Source organism: Monodon monoceros, unplaced genomic scaffold, assembly GCF_005190385.1.
Source record: "Monodon monoceros isolate NGI ecotype Baffin Bay Population unplaced genomic scaffold, NGI_Narwhal_1 Super_Scaffold_3, whole genome shotgun sequence".
Classification (NCBI taxonomy): Eukaryota; Metazoa; Chordata; class Mammalia; order Artiodactyla; family Monodontidae; genus Monodon; species Monodon monoceros.
This window is the reverse complement of record NW_021703780.1, coordinates 58,323,648-58,349,152: the sequence shown is the minus strand read 5'-3', so window position 1 is coordinate 58,349,152 and position 25,505 is coordinate 58,323,648. Positions and strand designations below refer to the sequence as shown.

General features: G+C 40.5%; 1 protein-coding gene across 9 annotated transcripts in view; it reads right to left on the bottom strand.

The window, feature by feature from the left end:
• The window catches only part of ULK4 (unc-51 like kinase 4), a 512,654-nt gene that overhangs the window by 317,783 nt on the left and 169,366 nt on the right, over positions 1 to 25,505 (bottom strand). For all 9 annotated transcript variants that reach the window (XR_003796601.1, XM_029242047.1, XM_029242045.1 and 6 more), the window contains 3 exons: positions 16,361 to 16,412; positions 16,117 to 16,261; positions 2,293 to 2,385 (listed from right to left, as the gene is read on the bottom strand). Coding sequence is in view for 8 of the 9 variants with exons in the window: in XM_029242047.1 (XP_029097880.1) it covers positions 2,293 to 2,385; positions 16,117 to 16,261; positions 16,361 to 16,412 (290 nt within the window). In the remaining variant the exon portion in view is untranslated. The remainder of the gene's footprint in view (positions 1 to 2,292; positions 2,386 to 16,116; positions 16,262 to 16,360; positions 16,413 to 25,505) is intronic.

Here is a 25,505-nt window from a genome sequence, read left to right as displayed (position 1 = left end):
GTTTGATAGGGATTGCAATGAATCTGTAGATTGCTTTGGGCAGTAGAGTCATTTATACAAAAATAAACTCAAAATGGATTAAAGTCTAAACGTAAGCTCAGACACTATAAAACTCGTAGAGGAAAACATAGGCAGAACACTCTATGACATAAATCACAGCAAGATCCTTTTTGACCCACCTCCCAGAGAAACAGGAATAAAAACAAAAATAAACAAATGGGACCTAATGAAATTTCAAAGCTTTTGCACAGCAAAGGAAACCATAAACAAGACCAAAAGACAACCCTAAGAATGGGAGAAAATATTTGCAAACAAATCAACGGACAAAGGATTAATCTCCAAAATATACAAGCAGCTCATGCAGCTCAATATCAAAAAAACAAACAACCCAATCCAAAAATGGGCAGACCTAAACAGGCATTTCTCCAAACAAGATATACAGGTTGCCAACAAACACATGAAAGAATGCTCAACGTCATTAATATTAGAGAAATGCAAATCAAAACTACAATGAGGTATCTATCACCTCACACCAGTCAGAATGGCCATCATCAAAATATCTAGAAACAATAAATGCTGGAGAGGGTGTGGAGAAAATGGAACACTCCTGCACTGCTGGTGAGAATGTGAATTGGTACAGCCACTATGGAGAACAGTATGGAGGTTCCTTAAAAAACTACAAATAGAACTACCATATGACCCAGCAATCCCACTACTGGGCATATACCCTGAGAAAACCATAATTCCAAAAGAGTCATGTACCAAAATGTTCATTGCAGCTCTATTTACAATAGCCAGGAGATGGAAACAACCTAAGTGCCCATCATCGGATGAATGGATAAAGAAGATGTGGCACATATATACAATGGAATATTACTCAGCCATAAAAAGAAACGAAATTGAGCTATTTGTAATGAGGTGGATAGACCTGGAGTCTGTCATACAGAGTGAAGTAAGTCAGAAAGAGAAAGAGAAATACCGTATGCTAACACATATATATGGAATTTAAGAAAAAAAAATGTCATGAAGAACCTAGGGGTAAAGACAGGAATAAAGACACAGACCTACTGGAGAACAGACTTGAGGAAACGGGGAGGGGGAAGGGTGAGCTGTGACAAAGCAAGAGAGAGGCATGGACATATATACACTACCAAACGTAAGGTAGCTAGCTAGTGGGAAGCAGCCGCATGGCACAGGGATATCAGCTCGGTGCTTTGTGACCGCCTGGAGGGGTGGGATAGGGAGGGTGGGAGGGAGGGAGACGCAAGAGGGAAGAGATATGGGAACATATGTATATGTATAACTGATTCACTTTGTTATAAAGCAGAAACTAACACACCATTGTAAAGCAATTATACCTCAATAAAGATGTTAAATAAAAAAAAAAGAACCATGTACCACAATGTTCATTGCAGCTCTATTTACAATAGCCAGGACATGGAAGCAACCTAAGTGTCCATCGACAGATGAAGGGATAAAGAAGACGTGGCACATATATACAATGGAATATTACTCAGCCATAAAAGGAAATGAAATCGAGTTATTTGTAGTGAGGTGGATGGACCTAGAGACTGTCATACAGAGTGAAGTAAGTCAGAAAGAGAAAAACAAATACCGTATACTAACACATACATATGGAATCTAAAAATAAAAAAAATGGTTCTGATGAACCCAGGGGGCAGGACAGGAATAAAGACACAGACGTAGAGAATGGACCTGAGGACGCGGGGAGGGGGAAGGGTAAGCTGGGACAAAGTGAGAGAGTAGCACTGACATATATACGCTACCAAATGTAAAATAGCTAGCTAGTGGGAAGCAGCCACATAGCACAGGGAGATCAGCTCAGTGCTTTGTGACCACCTAGAGGGGTGGGATGGGGAGGGTAGGAGGGAGACGCAAGAGGGAGGGGACATGGGGATATATGTATACATATAGCTGATTCTCTTTGTTATACAGCAGAAACTAACACAACATTGTAAAGCAATTGTACTCCAATAAAGATGTTAAAAAGAATAAAAGTATATGTGTTAGTATTTTCTCTTTAAAGAATTTATCATTTTAAAGCATTATGAATTCCACAGTATGCAAACTCTAATAAAGAATAAAAATATGAGAACATGACCCAAAACACCACAGATGACAGATACTACAAACCATAAAACATGAAGATTTACAACTATGGTAACTCAAACATAAGCCTTGTAGAATCTCATCTTTAACAACATTTTCAGAACACAGAAAATTCACTTTCTAGATGAGAAACAGAGAAAAGAAAATTTGAAGTGACAGTACCTGGTAAAAGTTGGGTTGTGTTCAGTCATGGCAACTAGCAGCTTCAGAGCATATGCTGGTACGGGGTCAGGCTCCGTGAGGATGTGCTCGTACCTGAAATGACAACGTGATTAAAAAACACTCAGTGCTTTTGTCACTTAACGTTTCCTCTGAACAACAGAAATAATATTCCATGTTTTCAACATGTGGAAGAAAATAGATACTGAAATAAATGTATGAGATATAGGACCAGCACTTGCCAATGGTGGTGATGATACTGACCTACCCCACAGAGCAGGGATGTTGGGAAAATTCAATGAGACAATGCAGGTAAAATGATTAGTATTGAGCTGCGCACACAGTAAGAGGCCCAGAAACATTAGGCATTTGTGTTGGGTGTCGCAAGACCACCCTCACATTCGGGGATTCTAGAGGACTCATGAGACTCACATACAGTTGTATTTATAGTACAGACTTTGTACAGCAGCACAGCAAGGGCACACAGCTGAGTCATAAAGGAGACAGACGCAGGTGGAGACTGGAAGATTCTACGTCCTTCTTATCCTCTCTCCCTCCCACGAGCAGTCACACAGAGCACACTCTCCCCCCAGCCACAAAAACGCAGCATGTGTGCGTGATGTTACTGCCCAAGGGCCCATTAGACACTCAAGTGACCGAGGTATTTATCATGTGGGGCTGGTCGCATAGGCAACCTAACATGTACCAAAAATCCCAGACTCCCAGAATGAAAGCAGGCATCCAGCATAAACCATACTGTCTGCGCAAACAGTCTGGGCACAGTGGACTAACCTCATCAATTAAACACTGAATGGCAGCTCTCTGAGAGCCAAGTTCCAAGATGGCAGCCAAGGCCAACCTTGCAAGCAGGACTTTCTCAGGAGAGAAGTCTCAGATCTGCTATGTCAACTCTTTGCTGAATGGCATTCTTATTAATACTTTAGAACCTGAAATGAAAAGTACTACCAGAGAGAATAAAACTCAAAATGGCTTCATCAAAAGTTTCCACTGCGCTCCCATGTTATTTGCTAGATACAGAGCTGGCCTGTATACTGTGTGTGACCTGCTTAGGTTCAGCTATCCAGTAAACAATACCATGTAGATGCTCAGTTAATAAGCACCAAATGAATGAACGAATAAATGGACAAACTAACCAATCAACTTTACGACTTAACTCTCCAGAACAACCAACTAACGAGGGAGCAAAACATCTCCAAAAATCCAAAATGTGTATTTAAAACTCCATGACATGAAGCAGATGTTTTATCCTCTAGAGTAGAGGGCCCCAGGCTCTTACTCAGAGCCTATTTACTCTCATTTTAGAAATCATTACATAACAAGCTTAATTATGCAGCCTCTAAGCCCACAGTCTTTAAAAAAGGAGCCAATAAAGGGAGGAGAGGGACTATTACAGAAAGACAACCCAAGAATTACAAGAAGTGGGGCTTGAAAGCATAGGAAAAACAAAAGAAAGCAAACCCAAGAACTCCTAGCAGAAAGCAGTCCAGGGAGCATTTAACGCAGAGGAAGCAGCCGCTCATCCCCCAATGGGAGCTGAGGGCCCATTACACACCATAATGTTCAAAACGGGGGTAGTGAGTCAAGAAAATGTTAAACTGGGTAGAACACTCTGTTTAAGGAGCCAGGAAGTACCACATTTCAGTAATTTTTCTTATGAAATATTTTTAAATTACAGCAATTAAAGATTCACCCATGTACGACAAAGATAAAAGACAAAATACCAATCGTTCATAAATAAAATATTAACAAATAAAAATCAAATTGAGGAAAACCAGACATTTTATCATACGAATAAAACAAAAATCAAGGAACATCTTTAGAGGTGATAAAAATGTATTTGTAAAATTAACATACAATTCGAAATTTTTTAAAAAACTAACAACTCAGCATTTTCCTTTTCTTAATAGTCTTAAAAAATAAAAAGCTCTTATCATCCTCAATTGGGGGCACCCAAGACTACCTTTAGGTTCAATGATTTGCTAGACGGACTCACAGCACTCAGAAAAGCTGTTATGTTCCCGACTGCGGTTTATTACAGAGAAAGGATACTGGTTAAAATCAGCAAAGATGAAAGGCACATAGTACAGAGTCCAGGAGGGACCAGGCAACAAGCTTCTAGCTGTCCTCTCCCAGTGCAGTTGTGTGGACAGAGCTTAATCCTCCCAGCAACAAGGCGTGAAAACACGTGTGAAGTACTGCCAGCCAGGGAAGCACTGGCGTCCAGGGTTTTATTAGCGGTCGGTCCCTTAGGTGTGGAGTGCCTGTGTGGCTAACCTCTGTCTCCAGCCCCTCAAGCTGATATGGTGTGGCCCAATGCCGCGCCTTAATTCACATTATTAGCGTGAATTATCTGGCATGGCTCAAGGCCCCAGGGATACAGACTCTCTTATCAGGAAGGATACTCCAAAGGCTCAGAAGGACTCTCCCAGAAGGGAGTCAAGAGCCAGTTTCTTCGTAATGTGCAGGGTTTGAACCACCCCACACCTGCTGAGCTAAGCGTTTGCAGCACACATCCTTAACAGGGAAACTGAGGCACTGCTGAGTTTATAGTGAGGCATTAAAGTCAGAGATAAGAGAAGAATGCACTCTTCCACTGATGACTGGTATTCGCAAATTGTCAGCCAGAGAATTTCAACAGAAGTAGGGGTAAGAAGCTTCTTAGGAGTCACTCACATATCCCAGATGACCAGCTCCCCTCGTCCCCACTCCCAGACTTACTGGAATCACTGAGGAAAGGACCACAAAACTATGAATTTTAAAAAGCTGCCCATGGGATGTCCTTACTCACATGCTTGTATAGAAAGCAGAGGAGAATATATGGACAATTAGTTAGAAATATAATAGAGAAAACAATCTCAAGAGGACTGAAAAATATGAAATATTTTTAAAGGGACTGAAGAATATGTAGAACCTACATTTAAAAACAAAACACTGATGAAACTTTTACTGTCTGAAATACAAATGTGTTGAGGTTGTTTGAAGGTTATTTAACCTTGAAACAGGAGGGAAGGGTGAAGCTTGTACCAGCCTAATGTGTAACAATTTTCCCAAAGAATATTGCTATGTTTTTCCCCCCTTGGAAAAAGAAGGGTAAATTTTATAACGGATATGTTTAGAATAGAAATATTGATATATTGAACATATTTTAGATAGGTTTCTAATGGTCAGCAAGAACTAGCCAAAAGAATGCTGTGATTTATTAAGCTTGTCTTTCTCAAGAGAGAGATTGCAACTGAGCTGATAGTAATTGTATTTTGCACTCCTCTGAATAAGACTTGGCAGGAAAACAAAACAAAAAAAAGATAACCCCAGACTCCTGATATGGCTATAAAGGAGAGTGACCAGTGAGGAGCTGGCCCACTTGGATGGGCGGGGGCTGGAGAGGAGCCCTCCAAGTGCCCTGAGCCCGGCCAGAGACTGCAATAGCTATCGACATGAGAGCATGCTGTCTAGATAGTGTCCCAACACCCCTCTCTTCCACTTCTAGGATCCTCCCCAAATCAGGGATCTTTGCTAGGTCCCAAACAGCTGAAAACCAAGCAAGAAAAGCCATTCATACTAAATTCTCTATCCAAGAGGAGAGAAAAGTGCTAAAAATCACATATTCAGGGATCCGAGGGATAGACTCTTCCCTACCTTGTCAAGTGCCTGGAGTAACCAGTGTCAAGCAGGTAGGCTGGCAGAACATTGAAACAGGCTACCTAAATAACTCTGATTATTGTGAGGAGTTATTCTGGGGGTGTGACCAAAGAATTGGCCACATGGAAAGAAGTGCCTATTTCACTGAGGGAAAGGGGAGGCACCATATCATAAAAAGGTCCACTCTGCTGCAATTAAACCCTAAACTCACATTTCACATGTCAATGGAGTGTACTCTGAGAATCTGGGAGGAAAGAGTGATTCCAGGATATCCATGGAATTTTAAGGACAAATACAATGAGGAAGAACCTGCTAAAAGAAAAGCGAAAGTACTTTACAAAACCACTAGAATTGTTAAGTGTAGTGTGGGATCAAGAATAGACACACAAATTAAAAGGAAAGAAAGGTGACCCAACATTGGACAAGAAAGAGTCATCACAGAAAGGGAGACAGAACGGTCAGGCCATATCTTAAGAAAATGTATCATCAATAAATTAAAAATTCAAGTACAAATTTTAACTTTGTTGAAATACTAAAATGAGTAAATATTCACATATTCTTAGGTGAGAAGGCCTCTATAGCATGACAACAAAGAGAAATGAATCCAAAAAATATTCACAGTTTTAAAGTTTTTAAGTAGTAAATGTTTCTCAGTGGCAAAACCACCATAAACAAATCAAATGCAGGAAAATTTATTTGCAGAATATTGGTATATTTTATACATTCTTTTTTTTTTTTGCACGGTACGCGGACCTCTCACTGTTGTGGCCTCTCCCGTTGCGGAGCACAGGCTCCGGACACGTAGGCTCAGCGGCCATGGCTCACGGGCCTAGCTGCTCCACGGCATGTGGGATCTTCCCAGACCGGGGCATGAAACCGTGTCCCCTGCATTGGCAGGTGGACTCTCAACCACTGTGCCACAAGGGAAGCCCTATACATTCTTAATATGTAAAGAGCTATTTGCAAACCAACAACCATCCCACTAAAAAAAGAAAAAGTATAAAATCCACCTAAGAAGAATATAAATGGCCAACAAATATGGGGAGAAAATTGTCAGCATCATGACTATCTGAAGGAATGCAAGCTGAAGCTACTAAGAGTACAGAAAAACAGGCAGTTTCATAAACAGAAGCTGGTAGTATACACCGTTTGTCATCTTCAAAAAAAACATTGTCAAAAACATGTCAAATGCCCTTAACATGTATTTAATTTTCAACACAGTGGTTCCACATCTAGAGATTCAACAAAAGGAAATCAGTATGCACCCAAAGTTGTAGCCCTAAAAATGGTCTTTGTAGCAGTACATATAATAGTGAAATACAGGGAAAATCCTACATATTTACTAACCAGGAACTGTTTAATGATTTTAAAACATTTATAAATGTAGGTATAGGTAAGGAGATCACAAGACAGTCAATAAAAGAGTGTTATATAAGTATAGATACAGATATTCACAGTACGATGTCTGGGGGTTGGAGGAAGACACAGGTTCCAAGGAGGAAATTTCAGAAAGTACTAAGTAAATCTCACCAGGAATGGAGAAACCATATAGTGGAGAAGGCAGATGTTAACATAAAATGGTAGGCAAGAGGCAAAACACTGAGAGTCTTGAATGGCGGGGTAAGAACTATTAATGTTATTTTCTGCAACCTAAAGGTTTCAAGGTTTCTGAGCAAAGGAAGCTATGAGGAAGGCATTATGTTAAAATGCATTTGTAACAGTGCAAGGTGGATTCCAGGCTTAAAGAGTTTAAAGGAAGGAGATGTGTGGGGCTAGATAAAGAGAAGGCTGCCAAACAGCAAAAGCATGGAGGTGAAATCTACCTTTGGAGAAAGTTGCGGACTTTCCCTGGACTGCTATGAGAAAGGGGAAGATAGCCTACTCTTTTGGGCATTTTCTGTACAGGTTCTTCCAAAATTTGTACTAGGTGATATCTTGAGTCAACTCCAAAATTTTATGAACTGAGAGAGGGCATAAATCAAATAAATAGTTGATATCTTGAGACTTTCCAATCTTGTGTTTTTATGTGACCTAAGTTCTACGCGACACTCTATTGTCTTGCATGGATGCATAGATACTTAGGCATGTCAGTAGTTACATGGATACATAGTGGATGGAGAAATAAACAAATGGTGGGAAGATACATATATACATACATATATATATATTATATTTTTTAAGTGAGAGAAAGATAAGTAAGACTTCAAAATAAGTATTAAATATAATTTCAGATGGTAAGCCCTAATGTCTGGGCTTCTTCGATAGAATCAACAGCAAATTTTCATTATGAAGGCCTGAAAGGCTAAAAAACAACAACCAAACAATGACTTCACTAAAGCAACACTTAAGGTTTACAAAATATTATCCAAAGAACTGGAGCACTAGAATTATTCTGATTCAGAAGGATGAAAGTACCTTTACCTTTACTCTAACTCCCAAATTATCCCAATTCAGATTCCCATAGGTTGTACCCCCAAAAGAGGAAAAATCACTCCACCTAAATGCACTGATTTAGGTACACACTCAAAACATAAAAGGATTAAGTAAAAAGAACAAAGTGGAACTTTCTTTTGGTGCAAAAATATTTAATTAAATATTATCTGCAAAAAAAAACACCTTATCTAAGGAATGGCCAAAAATGAAATACTCCTATACATTCTGTTTCCCATCAAAGATGGTCAAGTTCATGCCTATTTTTACATAGAATACTTGTAGTTAAGGGAGACAAAGATGCAACACAGAAACATCTGGATGTCCTCTGAGCCACCAACACAGAAATCAGGTAGTGAAACTCATGACTTTTGCTGGATATTATTTCAGAGACATCAACTCTACAGTGTGTTGCAACTAATAAAATCCATTTATAAATTCAAATTTCTAAAAGGAAATACAATTCTAAGTTGTCAAGGATACAGTCCTTTCTGAGATTTTAAAAAACAAAGCCTTAATAATTTATGAAGTCATTATGGCCCTGATGATTGTACAGGTCACAAGAGAATTGTAAAAAAAAAAAAAAAAAAAAAAAGACAGTACTCACTTTCCCCAGGAGAGAAATGCTGAATGTCCTACTGTCATAAAAACACTGTAAACACATTTATATCAGCGTGATCTCTTTTCAGTACGAAACACTCAAAGCTAAAGAAAAATATGAAAACAGAACAAAACATGTTCGCAAAGTGGTTCCAGTCTACCAAAGGCAAATTGCTCAGCACATTTTTTCCCCACGGCTTGCTGCCTGGCATAAAGCCTTCCCTGACTATGCTACTGAAATAAAATAAAATAGACCCTCCCTCCATTTCCCTTTGTCGATTTAAAAAAAAAAAGTGTAACCTAAAAGTTGAGAATTATGTTTTATTTGGCAGACTTGTTGAGGACTTAAGCCTGAGAGGCAGCCTCTCAGGTCGATCTGAGGAACTACTCCAGAGAAGTAAGGGAGGAGCCAGGATATACAGGAGTTTTTGCAACAAAAACCAGGCAGGTAGTCGGAACATCAAAAGATTACTGTCAATTAAAGAAAAACCAGGCACCTCAAGTGAATGAATCTAGCACTTTTCTCTGTATGGGAAGATGCAAGAGTCTGGGCTGATTGAAATCATTCCTTTGATACGCACCTTAGCTATCTGGGGCCAGTGTCCTGCTTTTCTCCATCCTGAATCCCCCCAGGGTGCAGAGTCTGGGGTGGTGGCAGTGGCTGAGGGCTTGATGGCCACAACATCCTTTGTTTACTGATACGGCAGGTGTCATTCTCTACCTACTTACACCATTTTCTGTATTTTCTTCAGAGCACTCACAATTAACTGAAATCACCTTATATATTTATTTACTGCTTTGTCTCACCCAATATACTGTAAGAACACCCAGGGGCAAGGATTCAATCTTTCTCACCACTGTATTCTGAGTTCCCGGCACATAGAAGTCACTTGATATATCATTTATATGATAAATGGGAGAAAGGAGGGAGAGGAGAGCAGAGAAAGGGTTTTAAACCTCCTGTGAACAATCACACAAGGTAGTTCAAATTACATTATTTACATTTGTAGGAATATTAGAATTTCCTCTTCCCCAAGAGTAGTGATGTGTTTCCTGAGTGGAGGATCTAGTCCTGTTTATAGCTAAATACTGAAAGAGCAATGCTCTCCCTTTATGTAACAAGTGTCAGAAGAAAAAGTTCAAACAGTCAGCAGAGGACTACTTTCAATGTTAAGATTTCACTGATAATGACTTTGATATAAAACTTCTGAGAGATGCTGATTTTAATTAATAAGGTCACTCTGGGCTTAAGTTCCATTAAATATTGCTTCTTCTCTTCTGCATGAACCTTTAAAATTAAATCTTATCTCTTTGCTGGAAAAAGTCATGGCAATTTTCTGAGTATATGTGGTTTATCTTTCTTCCCAGAAAAAAACTTTTCCTCATTAACCATACAGATAGCAGTTACATTCCTGGCATTTCAACTATCTTGAAGAAAGGAGGAGAAATGGAAAGCAGGAAGGGGAAGGAGGAAGGGAGGGCACACACACCAAGTCAATGGCAGGGCCAAGATTTGAATACAAATACATTCTAATCACAAGATCCACATTACCAATGAACACTACCACCAGCTTCAATAAGCATATGGTTTTCTCAAGCTGGTGGCCAAAGAGGAAGTCAGAGTAATGGCAAGCATGAAGGGGATTTGACAAACCACTGTGGACTTGAAGATGGAGGGGCCACATGAAAAGAATTTCGGGCACCTAAAAGAACGTGAGGCAGCACAGAAACAGTGACTTTGGTCCTGCATCTGTATACTGGGATGAATGATGGCCCCCAAAAGATATGTCCAAGTGCTGACCCCCTGTGAATGTGACCTTATTTGGGAAAAGGGTCTTTACAGAAGTAGGTAAGGATCTTGAGGTAAGATCACCCTGAATTTAAGGGTAGGCCCTACATATAATGGCGGATGTCCTTACAAGAGAGAGGCAGAGGCGATTTACAGATGTAGGTAAGGATCTCGAGATAAGATCACCCTGAATTTAAGGGTAGGCCCTAAAGATAATGACAGATGTCCTTACAAGAGAGAAGCAGAGGCGAATGTGAGGCAGACACACAGGGGAGAAGGCCATGTGAAGACAGACACAGACTGGAGAGATGCTGCCATAAACCCAGGATGCCCGGAAGCCACCAGAAGCTGGCAGAGATACGTGGATTCACCCTCAGAGTCTCAAAACAGAACTAACCCTGCTGACACCTTGATGTCAGACTTCCAGCCTCCTAAACTGTGAGAGAATACATTTCTGTTGTTTTAAGCCGGTAGCTTTGATATTTATTTAATTTATACTTAAACATTTATGACTTACTTCTACGGTTAAAAAAAATGATTAATTTATGAACTACCTGGCTCTACCAGACAATCCATTCCACAAAGGCAGAGGCTGTGCCTATCTTAGTCATTACTAGAAATATGCCCATGAAATAAAATGGATACAATTAGTATCAGTGAATGAACGGGCTGATGAAGAGAGAAAACTTTTCTCCCAAGCTTATTTCACAGAACTCTCACATGCAGATTTCTGCTAGAAATAAGCTGGTCTGCTTACTGCCCACCACTCTGCCACTTCCACACCTCTGCTTACCCCATTCCTGCCTGGGGTAGCCACGCCTCTTCCATCCAATCATACCCAGGTTTCAAAGTCTAACTCAAATACCATCTCTCTATATGTGGTTATTACATAATCCTCCACATACAAAAGGCACTAAACAAATGCTTGTAACTAAACTTCATCTCTTTAGAAAGCAAAGCATGCACAGTGAGAAGGGGTAACAGTTCTTTGATATTCACAATTTATATAGTAAGCCATTCACTCACGTTATCTATGATAGATGGGGTGACGCGTCAACTTGACTGGGCCACAGGCCACCAACGTTTGATTACTGGTGTGTCACCAAACATTCTGGGTGTGTCAGTGAGAGTATTTCTGGATGAGATTAACGTTTGAGTCAGTAGACAGAGTAAAGCAGATTGCCCTCCCTACTGTGGGTGGGCCTCATCTAATCCACTGAAGACCAAAATAGAACAAAAAGACTGAGTAAGAAGGAACTCCTCCTGCCCCACTTCCTTGAGCTGGGACATGGGTCTTTTGCTGCCTTTGGTCTTGAATGGAAACATCAACTCTTCTTGGGTCTCCAGCCTGTCAGCTTTCAGGCTGGTACTGGTAAGTATACCCTCAGCTCTCCTCGTTCTCAGGCCTTCAGACTCAAACTGGAAATATACCATTGGCTCTCCTGGGTCCCTGCCTGCACACTGCAGATCTTAAGACTTCTTGGCCTCCATAATCATGTGAGCCAATTCCTTATAATAAATCTCAATCTCCCTCTCTCTCTCTCTCCCTCTCTCCCTCTCTCTCTCTCTCTCTCTCTCTCTCTCTCTCTCTCTCTCTCTCTCTATATATATATATATATATATATATATATATATATCCTATTTGTTCTGTTTCTCTGAGAACCATAACTAATACTTATTTTAATATGATATTTATTCTTACAACTGAATTTTCATTCATATCACACCACAGTTCTGAAAAGCACCTGGAACAGAAGTATTACATGGTATTTAACAAGATTAAATTATTGTGCTCCCTGAAAATTTTGTAACAGCCATTAGAAAAGACATCCACTCTTTTCGCTAGAATCATCAACCAGGAGCCACTTAACCACCAAGTAGAAAGAGCCTCTTTGAGAACAAAGCCACATAGATGTAGGCAGAGAAGAGATGGTAAGAAAGAGACATACACACAGTACTGTAGACGTAATTTAAACCCCTGAATCCAGCTATATTTGACACCAGCACAAGTCTCTGACTTCTTCGTTATGTGAGCAAATAATTACTTTGCAAATTAGTCTGAGTTAAGTATTACTGTTTGCAAATAAAATCGTCTTAACTGGGGCTTCCCTGATGGCGCAGTGGTTGGGAATACGCCTGCCAATGCAGGGAACACAGATTCGAGCCCTGGTCCGGGAAGATCCCACATGCCGCGGAGCAACTAAGCCCGTGTGCCACAACTACTGAGCCTGCACTCTAGAGCTCATGAGCCACAATTACTGAGCCTGCATGCTGCAACTACTGAAGCCCGTGCACCTAGAGCCCGTGCTCCGCAAGAAGAGAAGCCACCGCAATGAGAAGCCTGCACACCGCAACAAAGAGAAGCCCCCGCTCGCCGCAACTAGAGAAAGCCACGTGCAGCAATGAAGACCCAACTCAGCCAAAAATAAATAAATAAAATAAATAAATTTATTAAAAAAAAAGAAATCGTCTTAACTAATACAACACTTACAGGTGAAAAGACTGAAAAGATTGTCACCTTGGCTTTACCCAAAGTATTTTTTAAGGTCAAAAAAGGATTAAAACTTTTAACAAAATTAAAAGGATCGACGTTAATATGTCTATTTGCACATTGAAGCAGGTTTTATATAGCTCCTATAAACTCTAGAAACTTCATTATCCTTAAGCCATTATATGCACATACTCATTGAAGAACATGAATTTTCCATTATGAGCATTTCTAAACTTATTAATTACCAAGAGCTATCTTCAAAGACCAAATTCCTTGTCAAGGTTTCTAGTTTTCTAGTATCAAAATTAAATGAATTCATCATTTGTATTTCATTTTTTTAGATTTTTTACGTAATATTTATTGAGCCCTTACTATATATGCCAGGTGGGCACAGCCATCAGCATCTATTTAATGGCCACTTCTATGAAGTATGGAGTATTACTATCACTGTACCATTACAATCTTCATTTTAAAGTTTAATAGGAGGGATTACAATGTTCCTAATAATAACAGTAGTGGTGCTACATATTTGTCAAGAACGTACTATGGGGGATTTCCCTGGTGGTCTAGTGATAAAGAATCTGCCTTACAATGCAGGGCATGTGGGTTCGATCCCTGGTCAGGGAACTAAGATCCCACGTGCTGCGGAGCAACTAAGCTCACGCGACACAACTATTGAGCTTGCGCTCCTCAACTAGAGAGCCCACGCGCCCTGGAGCCCGCATGCCACAACTAGAGAAGAGAAAAAACAACCCGCACGCCACAACTATAGAGAAGCCCGCACACCACAACGAAAGATTCCCGCATGTCTCAACGAAGATCTCGCATGCCGCAACTAAGACCCAACGCATCCAAAAATAAATAAAATAAATAAACAATAAAACAAAGAACGTACTATGTCCCACACACTGTACTAAGTGCTTTACAAGAAGTATCCCATTTAATCCTCATTTCTGAATCTTCTAAATTAGGTACTATTATCCTCATTTTATAGATGAGGAAACTGAGGCTTAAAGAATTAAATGCAGAGCCAAGACCTGCACTTCACATCAGAATCAGTACACAAGGTTTGAAAACATTCCACACCACATCCCAATAAATCCCATAACATTATCCAAAGTGGATTTCAAATTGCTTAATCAAAACCTGAGCTCATCTACATTACATTTGTTCTTGAGTTGCCATGTGGTTTACATTTGTGTTTTCCTCTTTAATTCCTCATCTCTGGAAAAGGTAAAGATGTCCATTAAAGGAAGTACATATTATTTATGATAGCTCAAATGAATAAAATAGGAGCACTAAAATTACAGATTCAATACTTTTTATACTACAGACTGTTCCATAAGTGGGCAGACTTTAGAAACGATGAGATTTTATTTCAAACGTGCACCGGTGTTAACAAACTATTGTTAAACTGAGAAGTCTTGCTGGAGGTGATCCTGTCCCTCTTGGGGGACATCTCAGATCCTGACAATTGCTTCAGTACAAGTCGTTGGGTAGCACATAAGATGGCACTGATAGCATTAATTAATCCCATGAAACAAGATTGGAATCTTATATCTACCCACATTAAGTACAAACCACACAATGCACACACGCATATATAACAAATGCAACCAAAAATATATTCATTGATAGTTTATCACTGAGAAAGCTCCACATGACAAAGTTTAATTGTTTTTCATATACATAATCATTTTCTTACTTTGAGTATCAAAAGTATTCTTACTGTATGTATTACCAGGAGTCTCCCTGAAGCCAACTGCAGAAGCACGGGAGGCAAAAAGAACCAAGGGGCTAGCTTGTAAATCAAGCCATCACAGGTCAAGCTCCCGTCAGTCAAGACAGGCTCCCTCAGCTGGGAGAAGGGTTGTCACACGCTGGCTACACATTTCATAAAATATACCTTCCTAAGCCAACAAGGAGTGGTCGAGCTCTTCGGAATATAATTAGGTCTGGTTTCTATATTGTGCAAAAAAAAAAAAAGGCTTTTTACTAAGAACAGATCTTGAGAAGTTTAACAAATATCGGGGAGCATCTGGTGGAGCTGCCATCCTTGAAAACTTGCTGAACTGACTCAGACTGCAGGCCAGGCCCTGAGGAAGCAGGATCAGGCACGCGCTTTAATGCCTGACGCGCTTTCCAACATTTAATTTTATAAAAAATTTATTTAATAGTGATATGTGGCATGCACTTTTTTTAACTTCAACTTTTTTCTTTGATAAAATTTACAGTGTTGTCTGAATTATAAGGTGCCATTTTAGAGCTTAACATATTTGCATTGGGTGCTCTTAGCAGTCATCTATTGTGTGTGTGCTATGTGAGCAATGGAGTAAAAGGAAAAAAATACTCCCCTTCTGTTCATTAATACTCATTAACTGTTCTGCCACCATCCCTCCCCCGCAAAAAATATTCTGTTTTTAACTCAACTTAATTTCCATTCCAAGAGTTTGGAGGGGAGGAAAGGAAGATTTCTTTCCATCTCTATTATTTCTGAGTAGGTCCAGGAAAAGTCCCAATTTTATGTTCAGGAGTCTTGTCATGTGGACCTTGAATAATAAACCTTATCCCTCTGGCCACAAACATTTTTAAACCTGCAAAACTCCAGTCATGTCCCCTGTAGAAAACAGATAAAGTTCTAAATGGATGTTTTTGAAGATGGACTGAGATTCTCCTGCATCCTATACAGCATAGTAGTTACTGCCTCTCTTTCTAGACCTCTTTTACAGCAAGCGCATAAGCCCCCGGACAAAAATATAAGGTCCCTGCGACCCCGAGCCCATCATTGGACCTCGTTTGCCAGAAGCATCCTGGGCACCCTACACTTCTCTACCTGAGTGCAGTGCATGGGACTTACTGGGGAAGTAAGACATCTCTAATGAGAGCCAGAAGACTGCTGTCAGAGTCGACATTCGCCTCCTTCTTGCCATCACCAACCTCCTGGTTCACGAGCAGAGATGTGGTTTCTGAGAGCAGCCGCAAGCTGAAGAGTCTCCACTCCACTTGAAAGAAAACAAAATGCCAAGAACGTGACCACATGGAGATAGAATGAAAACAGAATGTGTAACTGATGGAATTCTCACTGATGTGGTCACACTTACCATTCCCGCTTTGAACCAAGGAGACCAAGGGTGGCAGGATATAATCAACCACCTAAAAGGAAAGACGTAAAAGACTTGGTTCAAATCCCTACAAACAAAAAACTGATACTGTGAGCGAACTCAAGTCCGTGTGCCTGACACACAGTGAGGCCAAACAATACTGAAGCGTCGCAGTTTGGAGCGGACAAAGGTTTATTGCAGGGCCCTGCAAGGAGACGGGCGGCTCTTGCCTTAAAAACCCTGAACTTCCCGAAAGCTTTGAGCAAAGCCCTTTTACAGGAAAGGTGAGGGAGGGGCAGGGTTAGTTGTTGGAAGCTTCTTGGTGTCAGATCCTTTGCTCTTGAGGTCAGGTCATGATGTTGCTGTAAACGTCCACCAAACAAATGTTAGTCTCTGTTCTGACAAGAAGGGGCAAGATCCCAAGGCTCAACTTTCGCCCTCCGAGGTCCAGGCCTCGTTAAGAGGAGGGGTCCCTGCGCGGGCCGGTCACCCTGCCCAGGAGTGCTGCTCCAGCACCCAGCCCGGGTCCTCCCGCCAGTGCCTAGCCCGGCTGAGGAGGCAGATCTCAGCTGGCGGCGCCCTCGGTGCCAGGTCCCCAGACCCCGCCCAGCCGTCATCCCTGAGGGAGCCAGGCGCCCAGGACCCAACCGGCCCTCAGGCTGCCCAAATCAGGGGCCGTGTCCCACGCACTGCGACCCACGGAGACCACCGCCACCGCCATTAGGTCGTGGAGGCAGGGATGGGGTAGAGGTTCGCCGCTGCCTCGAGGCCGAGCCTGGACCGTGGGCGGCCTGGTGAGGGCTCTGGAGCCCTGCAGGACACAGTCCGCAGCCTGCCCCCAAGGCCCCCAGCTCACCCGCCGACCCAAGGCCAGAGGGCCTGGAGGGCCCCAAGGAGAAGGCCAGCCACGATCCGCCTCTCACCGCACTCTCTGCTACGCGCAGACCACTGTGAGGCTGACTGCTGGGGGAGCAGGACGTCTAACCGCCCCACTAAGGGTCACACGCTGTCACTCGCGCCCACCCCACCCCTATTATAATATCAACCACTACCCATGCCTTTTCCACTGACAGAATCATTAGTCAAAGGACTGAAAAAAAAGCAACAGCTAAATTTACCCAGGATTTAACCTCTGCATGACATTTAATAAACCACCAAGCTCATTTAAATCTGAAAAAGTCCTCAGGTCAAAATGACATTATGGTCATCAAGACAGTAGTTTATCAAAACCTTCAGAGTTTATGAAAGGATCTTTAGTATATAATACAAACTCTGGTTGGCATGGGTTGACATTGAACCATCAAATAAAGATATGTAAGCTGGTGATAATTAGTCAAGTTTAAAGTAAACAACAATTAAAATGTTGGAGGAAAAGGAGATACATAATCCTCATGTTTTTGCAAATACATCAAAGCGCTATGACAAGTTAATCTTGGTGATTTTTAGAAATAGATTCCAAAGATCTAAACCCATCACACAAACCACCTCTATGATTTTCTAGTTATATCAGACAGAGCACAATCAAATATGGTTTGCAACCTACTCCAAAATAACAAATTTACCCCCCAAATGAAAATGGATGATGAAGAAAGGACAAATCATTTCCACAGTGTAATTCTGAAAACTACTATCTCATTTGGTGAACTCTTTTGGTGACAATAAACAAAATTCCTGTTGTTTATAGCTGAACTGATTCCTGATCCTAAGATGTGTATTTGCTCTCCTCACCACACTGACAAAAGGGCAGGAAAAGCGGTCCACGGCCCAACACCACCCTCCAAACCAATGAAAGGATACCCTACACAGGTAAGGATCTCCACACATGGGTAGTGGTCCGTCAGTGTTACCCTGTTCTAGCTCCACTCCACAAAATAAGTTTATACGTAACATTATATCTAGATATTTGTACCACAACCCTAAGAACTAGGGATGTTTTGTTTACCCTCTTCCATTAAGTGACATCACATCACTCAAAGCATACACATCAAGCTTCACTAAGGAATTTTTAGAACTCTAAACTCCCAGGTACACCAAAAGCAAAAACTATGCGAAGAAGAGAAATATATCCCACTATCAACCGCTATCAACACGCTCAACATCTATCTTGAAGGTTTAAGAGAGCATATTAAGAGAGGAGTGGGACTGAAATTATCTACATGTCCAACTCAATAAGTTCGAAAACCAACAATTAGGCATGGTCCAAAAAGCAAGGCTGTCGGAAGATGAAGAGACAAAAATCAGTAGTTTTCCAATATGCCTACAACGACCAAACAAATAACATAATTAGAAAAAGATACCATTTACAACAGTAATAAAATTCCAAGGTGTCTACGACATCATGACTTTCACAGAAATATATATATATATGTGTGTGTGTGTATATATATATATATATATATATATAATATGTATGACAGCCATCGATGGACTTCTGAAAAACAGCTTGAAAGCTGTCACAACCATGCTCAAAACAAGAAAAAAGACAAACTGAAAATCAGTAACTCTTCTCAGACAAACCAGAGGCTTCAAGTCGCAGGGCAAACCAGCTGTCCCCCAGAAGTGAAGAGACAGGCAAAGACAGAGAATCATGGCTTAACAGGAGCAGAAACCACCCGTGGAGCCAGCAGCTGGAGCAAAAACATAAAGGGTAACTGAGTAATTGCCGGTGTCTGAGCAGAAGAGAGAAAACCTCCTTCAGGCCCTGCGTGCACCTGCACCTGACAACGGGGAGGGGGGTGAGGTGAGACGCACTTGTGAAGTTCACAGCCCAGGCGCACATGCTCAGAAGAGGAATGAGACCAAATCAGAGGGGCTACGGAACACTCCTCCCCCCACCTCACCACATCAATAGGGCTCCTGTGTAATAACAGGATTACAACAGAGAGCTGCTTTATTATAAAGACACAGGCTTTATTTCAGAAGGAGCTATTAGGGAAACCCAAGACAACAGGAGAGACAAAATAAGGACATTATGGGGAATTTTAGCCTCTGAAACCTACAGCTACGGCAAACAGTAAACACAGCCTGGCTCTTAGCCAGATAAACATAAAACTTCACACTAACGGCTCAGTGATCTCAGTTCATTTTACCTGATACATCATGCTGGAGTGAAATATTTGAAGTGCTGAGAGGGAAAAAAACACCACCCTAGAATTCTGAGTGAAATTATCCCTCAAGAGTAAAAGGAAAAATAAAGACTTTCTCACACACACAGTAACTGAAGAAATGTTTTGCCAGTAGACTTGCCTTGCAAGAAATGTTAAGTTTTTCAGAAAGAAGGAAAAAGACATAGCTCAGACACTCAGATCTTTATGTTAGAGAAAAAATAAATGAAGGTAAAATATAGTAATTGATGAGAAGCCTCAGAGAGGTCAACTCTGTGCAAATTAATCTGTAATTCCAATAAAAATAAATATTCTAACGAGGTTTGCATGAACTCCTCATACTGATTCTATAATGTATTTGGAAAGGAGAGGGTCAGGAATAATGGAAAATTTTCCAAAAAGCATGAGGCATATTTGGTTCACCTTCTCAAGTTTCCAAGTTTACTGTGATGGAAATAAACATGATGGCACAAGCAAAGGGGTAGACAAAGAGATTCATGGAACAGAACAGAGAGTCTAGAAACAGATACATATGGGAACGCAGTAAGTAGCAGATAGAGTACTACCAACAGTGGAAAAACACATAGACTATTCACTGAAGGAATAGGTACAATTTAGTTGTCTATTTGGTAAAAAAAAAATATCATAATGCTAAAAAAAAATTACTGGAGGCTTACAGATCTAACAGTTAAAAGCTCTTAAAGGAAAATATGAGAGAATGGCCTTTGTGTTATTAGAGTAGGAAAAGCCTTTTTAAATGATACCTAAAAAGTACAAACTAAAACAAAATACTAACAGGGATTTCCCTGGTGGCACAGCGGTTGGGAATCTGCATGCCAATGCAGGGGACACGGGTTCAAGCCCTGGTCCGAAAAGATCCCACATGCCGCTGAGCAGCTAAGCCCGTGCGCCACAACTACTGAGCCTGCGCTCTAGAACCCACGAGCCGCAACTACTGAAGCCTGCTCGCCTAGAGCCCGTGCTCCTCAACAAGAGAGGCCACCGCGATGAGAAGCCCGCGTGCCGCAGTGAAGAGTAGCCCCCGCTCGCCACAACGAGAGAAAGCCCGCGTGCAGTAACGAAGACCCAATGCAGCCCAAAATAAATAATTTTTTTAAATACTAATAAATTTGACATTAAAATGAAAAATACTCGTAGAAGATGAGTCCTCATAAACAAAATGAGAAGAAAAGCCATTGGCTAGGAGAAAGTTCTGCAATCCCTATACCTGACAATGGATGAATATGCAGAATACATGAACAGGGGACCCCCCGAAGGAGAATACCTAAATAGCCAGTAACCATATCAAAACTACTCAACTCCACTAATAATCAGAGAAATGAAAGGTAGAACAAAACAGATACCAATTTACACAAATCCAGTTAGAAAATCACATAATACCAAGACTGGGGGAAATGGGTACTCACATACCACAAAAAAAAAAATCAGTATTTAACTTGGAAGAACAATTTCACAATACCAACCAAAGCTGAACATGAACACAGCATACAACTCAGCAATTCAGCTTCTACGTGACACATTTAAAAACACTCACTGCAGATCTGATTTCAGGAGTGAAAAGACAGTGAATAAATCATTACATTTATATTTCATTATTTAATGAAAACATCAACTTGCAAAATGATACAGGCAGCATGACACTATGTATCCTGAAACAATACCTATAATCTTAAAATACATACTAAATGTAAATTTCTGTATTAAAAATGTATTTCGTAAGACTTAAAAGAAGAAATCTATTTAATTATAATATTATTTAATTTTTAAATTAACACAGTATTCCTCTGAATAACTCAAGGCAATTATAATAGCATCCCAAGATGATACAAATTTAATCCTTCCAACTGAGAATGATCCTTGAGAAGAAGTAACAGGAGGGTGGTAATGGAAAAATAAAATGCTTTTTATAATACGTAAATGAAGACTACAAGAAGGTTTAGAACGTTATTTGACTATTCACCTTTAATTCGTATTTTTGGTGAGCGATGACAGTTGGCTACTTTATCAAACGAAAGCTACCCATTAAGACATGAACTGAAAAATGAAATTACACTGAAAATACCTGCATGCTTAGCCAGTCAAACCAGGCAAAGGATATAAAATCTGAAGAACAATTTCATTAGTTTTATTTATACTCTATTCAATAACTACAGAGACTGAAATAATAAATGGTGTTCAGGAAAAGACTGTTGTTTTTACAATCCTCACAAGAAAAAGGAGACCACATATCTTTTGGCAAAATGTTCACTTAAAGTTAAATATACAATGATTCCAGCCAAAAAGACAACATGAAAATAAAACATTTAAAATGTTAGTTACTTCGGGGATGAGAGCAAAGAAACACCTTTAGTTCCTGGAGTAGCATTTAAGGCAGAAAATGTAAAGAAAATGTAACAAAGGAAGTTAAAGAAAATAAACCATTTCAATAAATTCCCATACAAATCAGAAGGGTATCTACTCTCAACAAAATGCAGGGGAGGGCTTCCCTGGTGGCACAGTGGTTGAGAGTCCGCCTGCCGATGCAGGGGACACGGGTTCGTGCCCCGGTCCGGGAAGATCCCACATGCCGCGGAGCGGCTGGGCCCGTGGGCCATGGCCGCTGAGCCTGCGCATCCGGAGTCTGTGCTCCACGATGGGAGAGGCCACAGCGGTGAGAGGCCCGTGTACGGAAAAAAAAAAAAAAAAATGCAAGGGAAAAAAGTCTGTATAACTGACACATCCCAACATTTACAAACATTAATTGTGTGTGTATATAATACATATACATACATACACAAACATAAAATAAATGATTTAGATGAGCTCACAGTATGTAGGTAAGGGGATTTTTATCACCACCACTCTCAGAACTTAATAGCTACTAAGGGCCAGAAGGGAAATGAGCCCACTTACAAATACGTATACACATATGTATAAAGTAACTAACATTATATAAATTGGGATGTGGAGACAAAAGCCAGCGTTTCCTGGAAGAGGTTGGGATGTATTTTATTGTTGTTGCTGCCACTGCCTTTAAACTAAAGAGCTGCCAGAAGTTAGATTCAAAGGCCTAGAGATCCATGCGATGACTTAGGCTTTCTTTCTTCTTTTTCTGAGATATTTACAGTAATTTACTCTGAATTTAATTTGAAAACATTCACATGAGAATTAAAACAATCATCTAGACATACAATTTGCAAGATTCCAGTCAGAGATGAGAAAGGAACTCTAAATTGAGAGACTGTCTCAAGATGACAAATGAAGCAAAGTTCTAGCCTCAGCCTCCGGGCCCAAATCTCTGGAGCTCACAGGTACTCGCTCAGAGAAGGGGACTGCTGCAAAATAAAAGAGCAGCTCCAAGGGTGCTCGAAGTGATCTGGGGGCACAGGGGAGAACAAACACAGGAAAAGGCTCTTGGAACCACAGTAACGATGGTTATTTGGGCCCAGGAGCAGGGCAAATTTTTTTAAAAAACTATTCTGACAACTATATTTCAGTACAAATGGTTTCCTATATAACCCTGTGCATTTTATTTAATTTGCTTTATGCATTTAAAAACACCATTGTTAGAAGGAGTCCGCAAACCTCGGCAGACTGCCCAAGGCTTCCAGCATACAAAACACAGGAACAAATGAGTCCAATGCCAAGAACACCACTCGGCTGGGCTCAGTGATTTCTTGAACCCTTCCAAGGGTGGGCCACCTGTACAATATTTCTAGCTAATCCACATCTCTTGCAAAAAGGACTAATTTCACCAAAGGAAAAAATCTTTCTAACAAAAGTATCATCAATATAAAGACACCTCACAAGTGTGAACTTCTGATCAGAGTTTTTCAAATGCTAACTAATCATCCCTGGAGGATGTATTCCTGAAAGTGTACTTCACATATAAACTGACCTCTCCTAGGACAGAGATTAAAACTAACTCACGCAAACAGACTCACAGACACAGAAAACAAACGTAAGGTTACCAAAGGGGAAAGGGTGGGGAGGGATAAATTAGGAGTTTGGGATTAGCAGATACAAACTCCTATATATAAAACAGATAAACAACAAGGACCTACTATATACCACAGGGAACTATATTCAATATCTTGTAATAAACTATAAAAGGATCTGAAAAAGTATATATGTGTAGGTATGTGTGTATATATATATATATATATATATATCTGAATCAATTTGCCATACACTAGAAACTAACACAAAATTGTAAATCAATTCTACTTCAGTTAAAAAAAAAAAACTAACTCATGCATATAATTTCACACCTCTTGTGAAAGGTTAAGTAGTTTCAAGTAAACTACACTAGGTTTCTCAAAATAATACTCGGAGAAACCATAAAATGACTTATGAAATCGTTTCACACTCCTCTCCCTTTGTATACATGATTTTTTTCTGCCTGTAACACCCACTCCTCCCACAGGAGCCCATCAGGAGTTGATTCCTACGTGCCTTCAAAATTTAGCTCAAGAACTGCCTCCTCTAAAAAATCATCTCCAGACCCTGTTAGACTGAGTAGGGCTCGCGGCATGCCCCATGCGTACCACCAACACAGTCCAATCAACTACGGCGGTCCAATCTTTGCTTTCCATATGGGTCCCTTCCTCTCAACCAGCACTGAACCGATTCAGAGCAGGGCCTGATTCTAGCACCCCAGTGTATTCTCATTGCTTCATTTAAACAGGTGGTTTGCAAAAGGCACTTATTATGAATATATGAGTAAACAAAATACTTGTTTTCTGTGTCCATTTTTATATCACTGCTATACCTCTATTCATACTAATTTATCCTATTAATATGAATAGGATGTAAAAAAAAACTTTGAAACATAAAAGGTACTTGTCCTATAGAATGCTAATTTCTCAAAAAAAAAAAAAAAAACTCATTTGATTTTGTATCCTAGTTGTCAGCTGCCATCACCCCAAACTTCGATATTTAAAAGGAAAACCCTTAGCCCTGCACGCTCTAAGAAATCTAGTGTCCTCTCCAAGATTTATAGGAATGTGCAAGGGCTTATTTACTTTCCATGGTTCATTGCCAATGCTTGAGTTTTTACCTCACTGACTCTAGTATTTTATCTGCTTTTCACCTTCTCCTAATGTTTGCTTCCAAGAGTCTGAATATACAAATGAACAGTGGTCAGACTATTTATGACAAAAGGACTCCAGCCGCAACCTGTGCAGGAAACAGCATGGAAGCCACATTGTAACAGCTGCAGCCATAAACTCAGAATGGTTAGGACTTGGTCGATAACTGCCAGCCTCACTCTTTTTTGTACTGTGTCCCCTTTGACTCAAGACCAACCAGAGAAGCCTAAATATGCTCTCCTATCCAAACCACATAGGATGCTCTGTTTCTCATCAGCTTGACTCCAGTCCCCCCATGGCAATCAGGGCACACCTTAAGCCCTCCCTCATTAGCATATATTAAATGACACGCCCACAGGTGCCATGACAGTTCCGAGGCCACCCATAAAAAGCCCAAAAGTGGGCGGTGGCCCAATTCCTGGAAATCCCTGCCCCTTCCCCAAAATAGCTGGAATAATCCTCCTACTTATTAGCCTATGAAATTACTGTGCCCATAAAAACTAACCACCCTGTATTTTGGGGCTGCTCTCGCCTTTTGAGACGGACTGCTTTCTGTCTGTGGAGTGTGTACCTCTCTCAATAAATCTACTTCTTACCTATCACTTCGCCTCTCACTGAATTCCTTCTGCACTGAGACATAAAGAACCTGAGCTTCAGGTGTGCGATTTCAATTAAAATAAAAGACAGTGGGTCTGAGCTCCAGAATGAGTTTTGGCTGTGTTTGAATCTCACCTGAGGTTGTACAGTTGAATTCAATACCAATACAAAGAACGATTATCGATTAGTCATGTTACAGAATGTGTGATTCAAAAATATCACTTGGGGAGTGCGGTGTGACCCATGATGAACCTCAGTCTGCATTTTGAGAAGTCACATGAAAATGGTATGCTTTTTTTTTTGGCGTGTATCTTTTTTTTTTTTCATCTTTATTGGAGTATAATTGCTTTACAA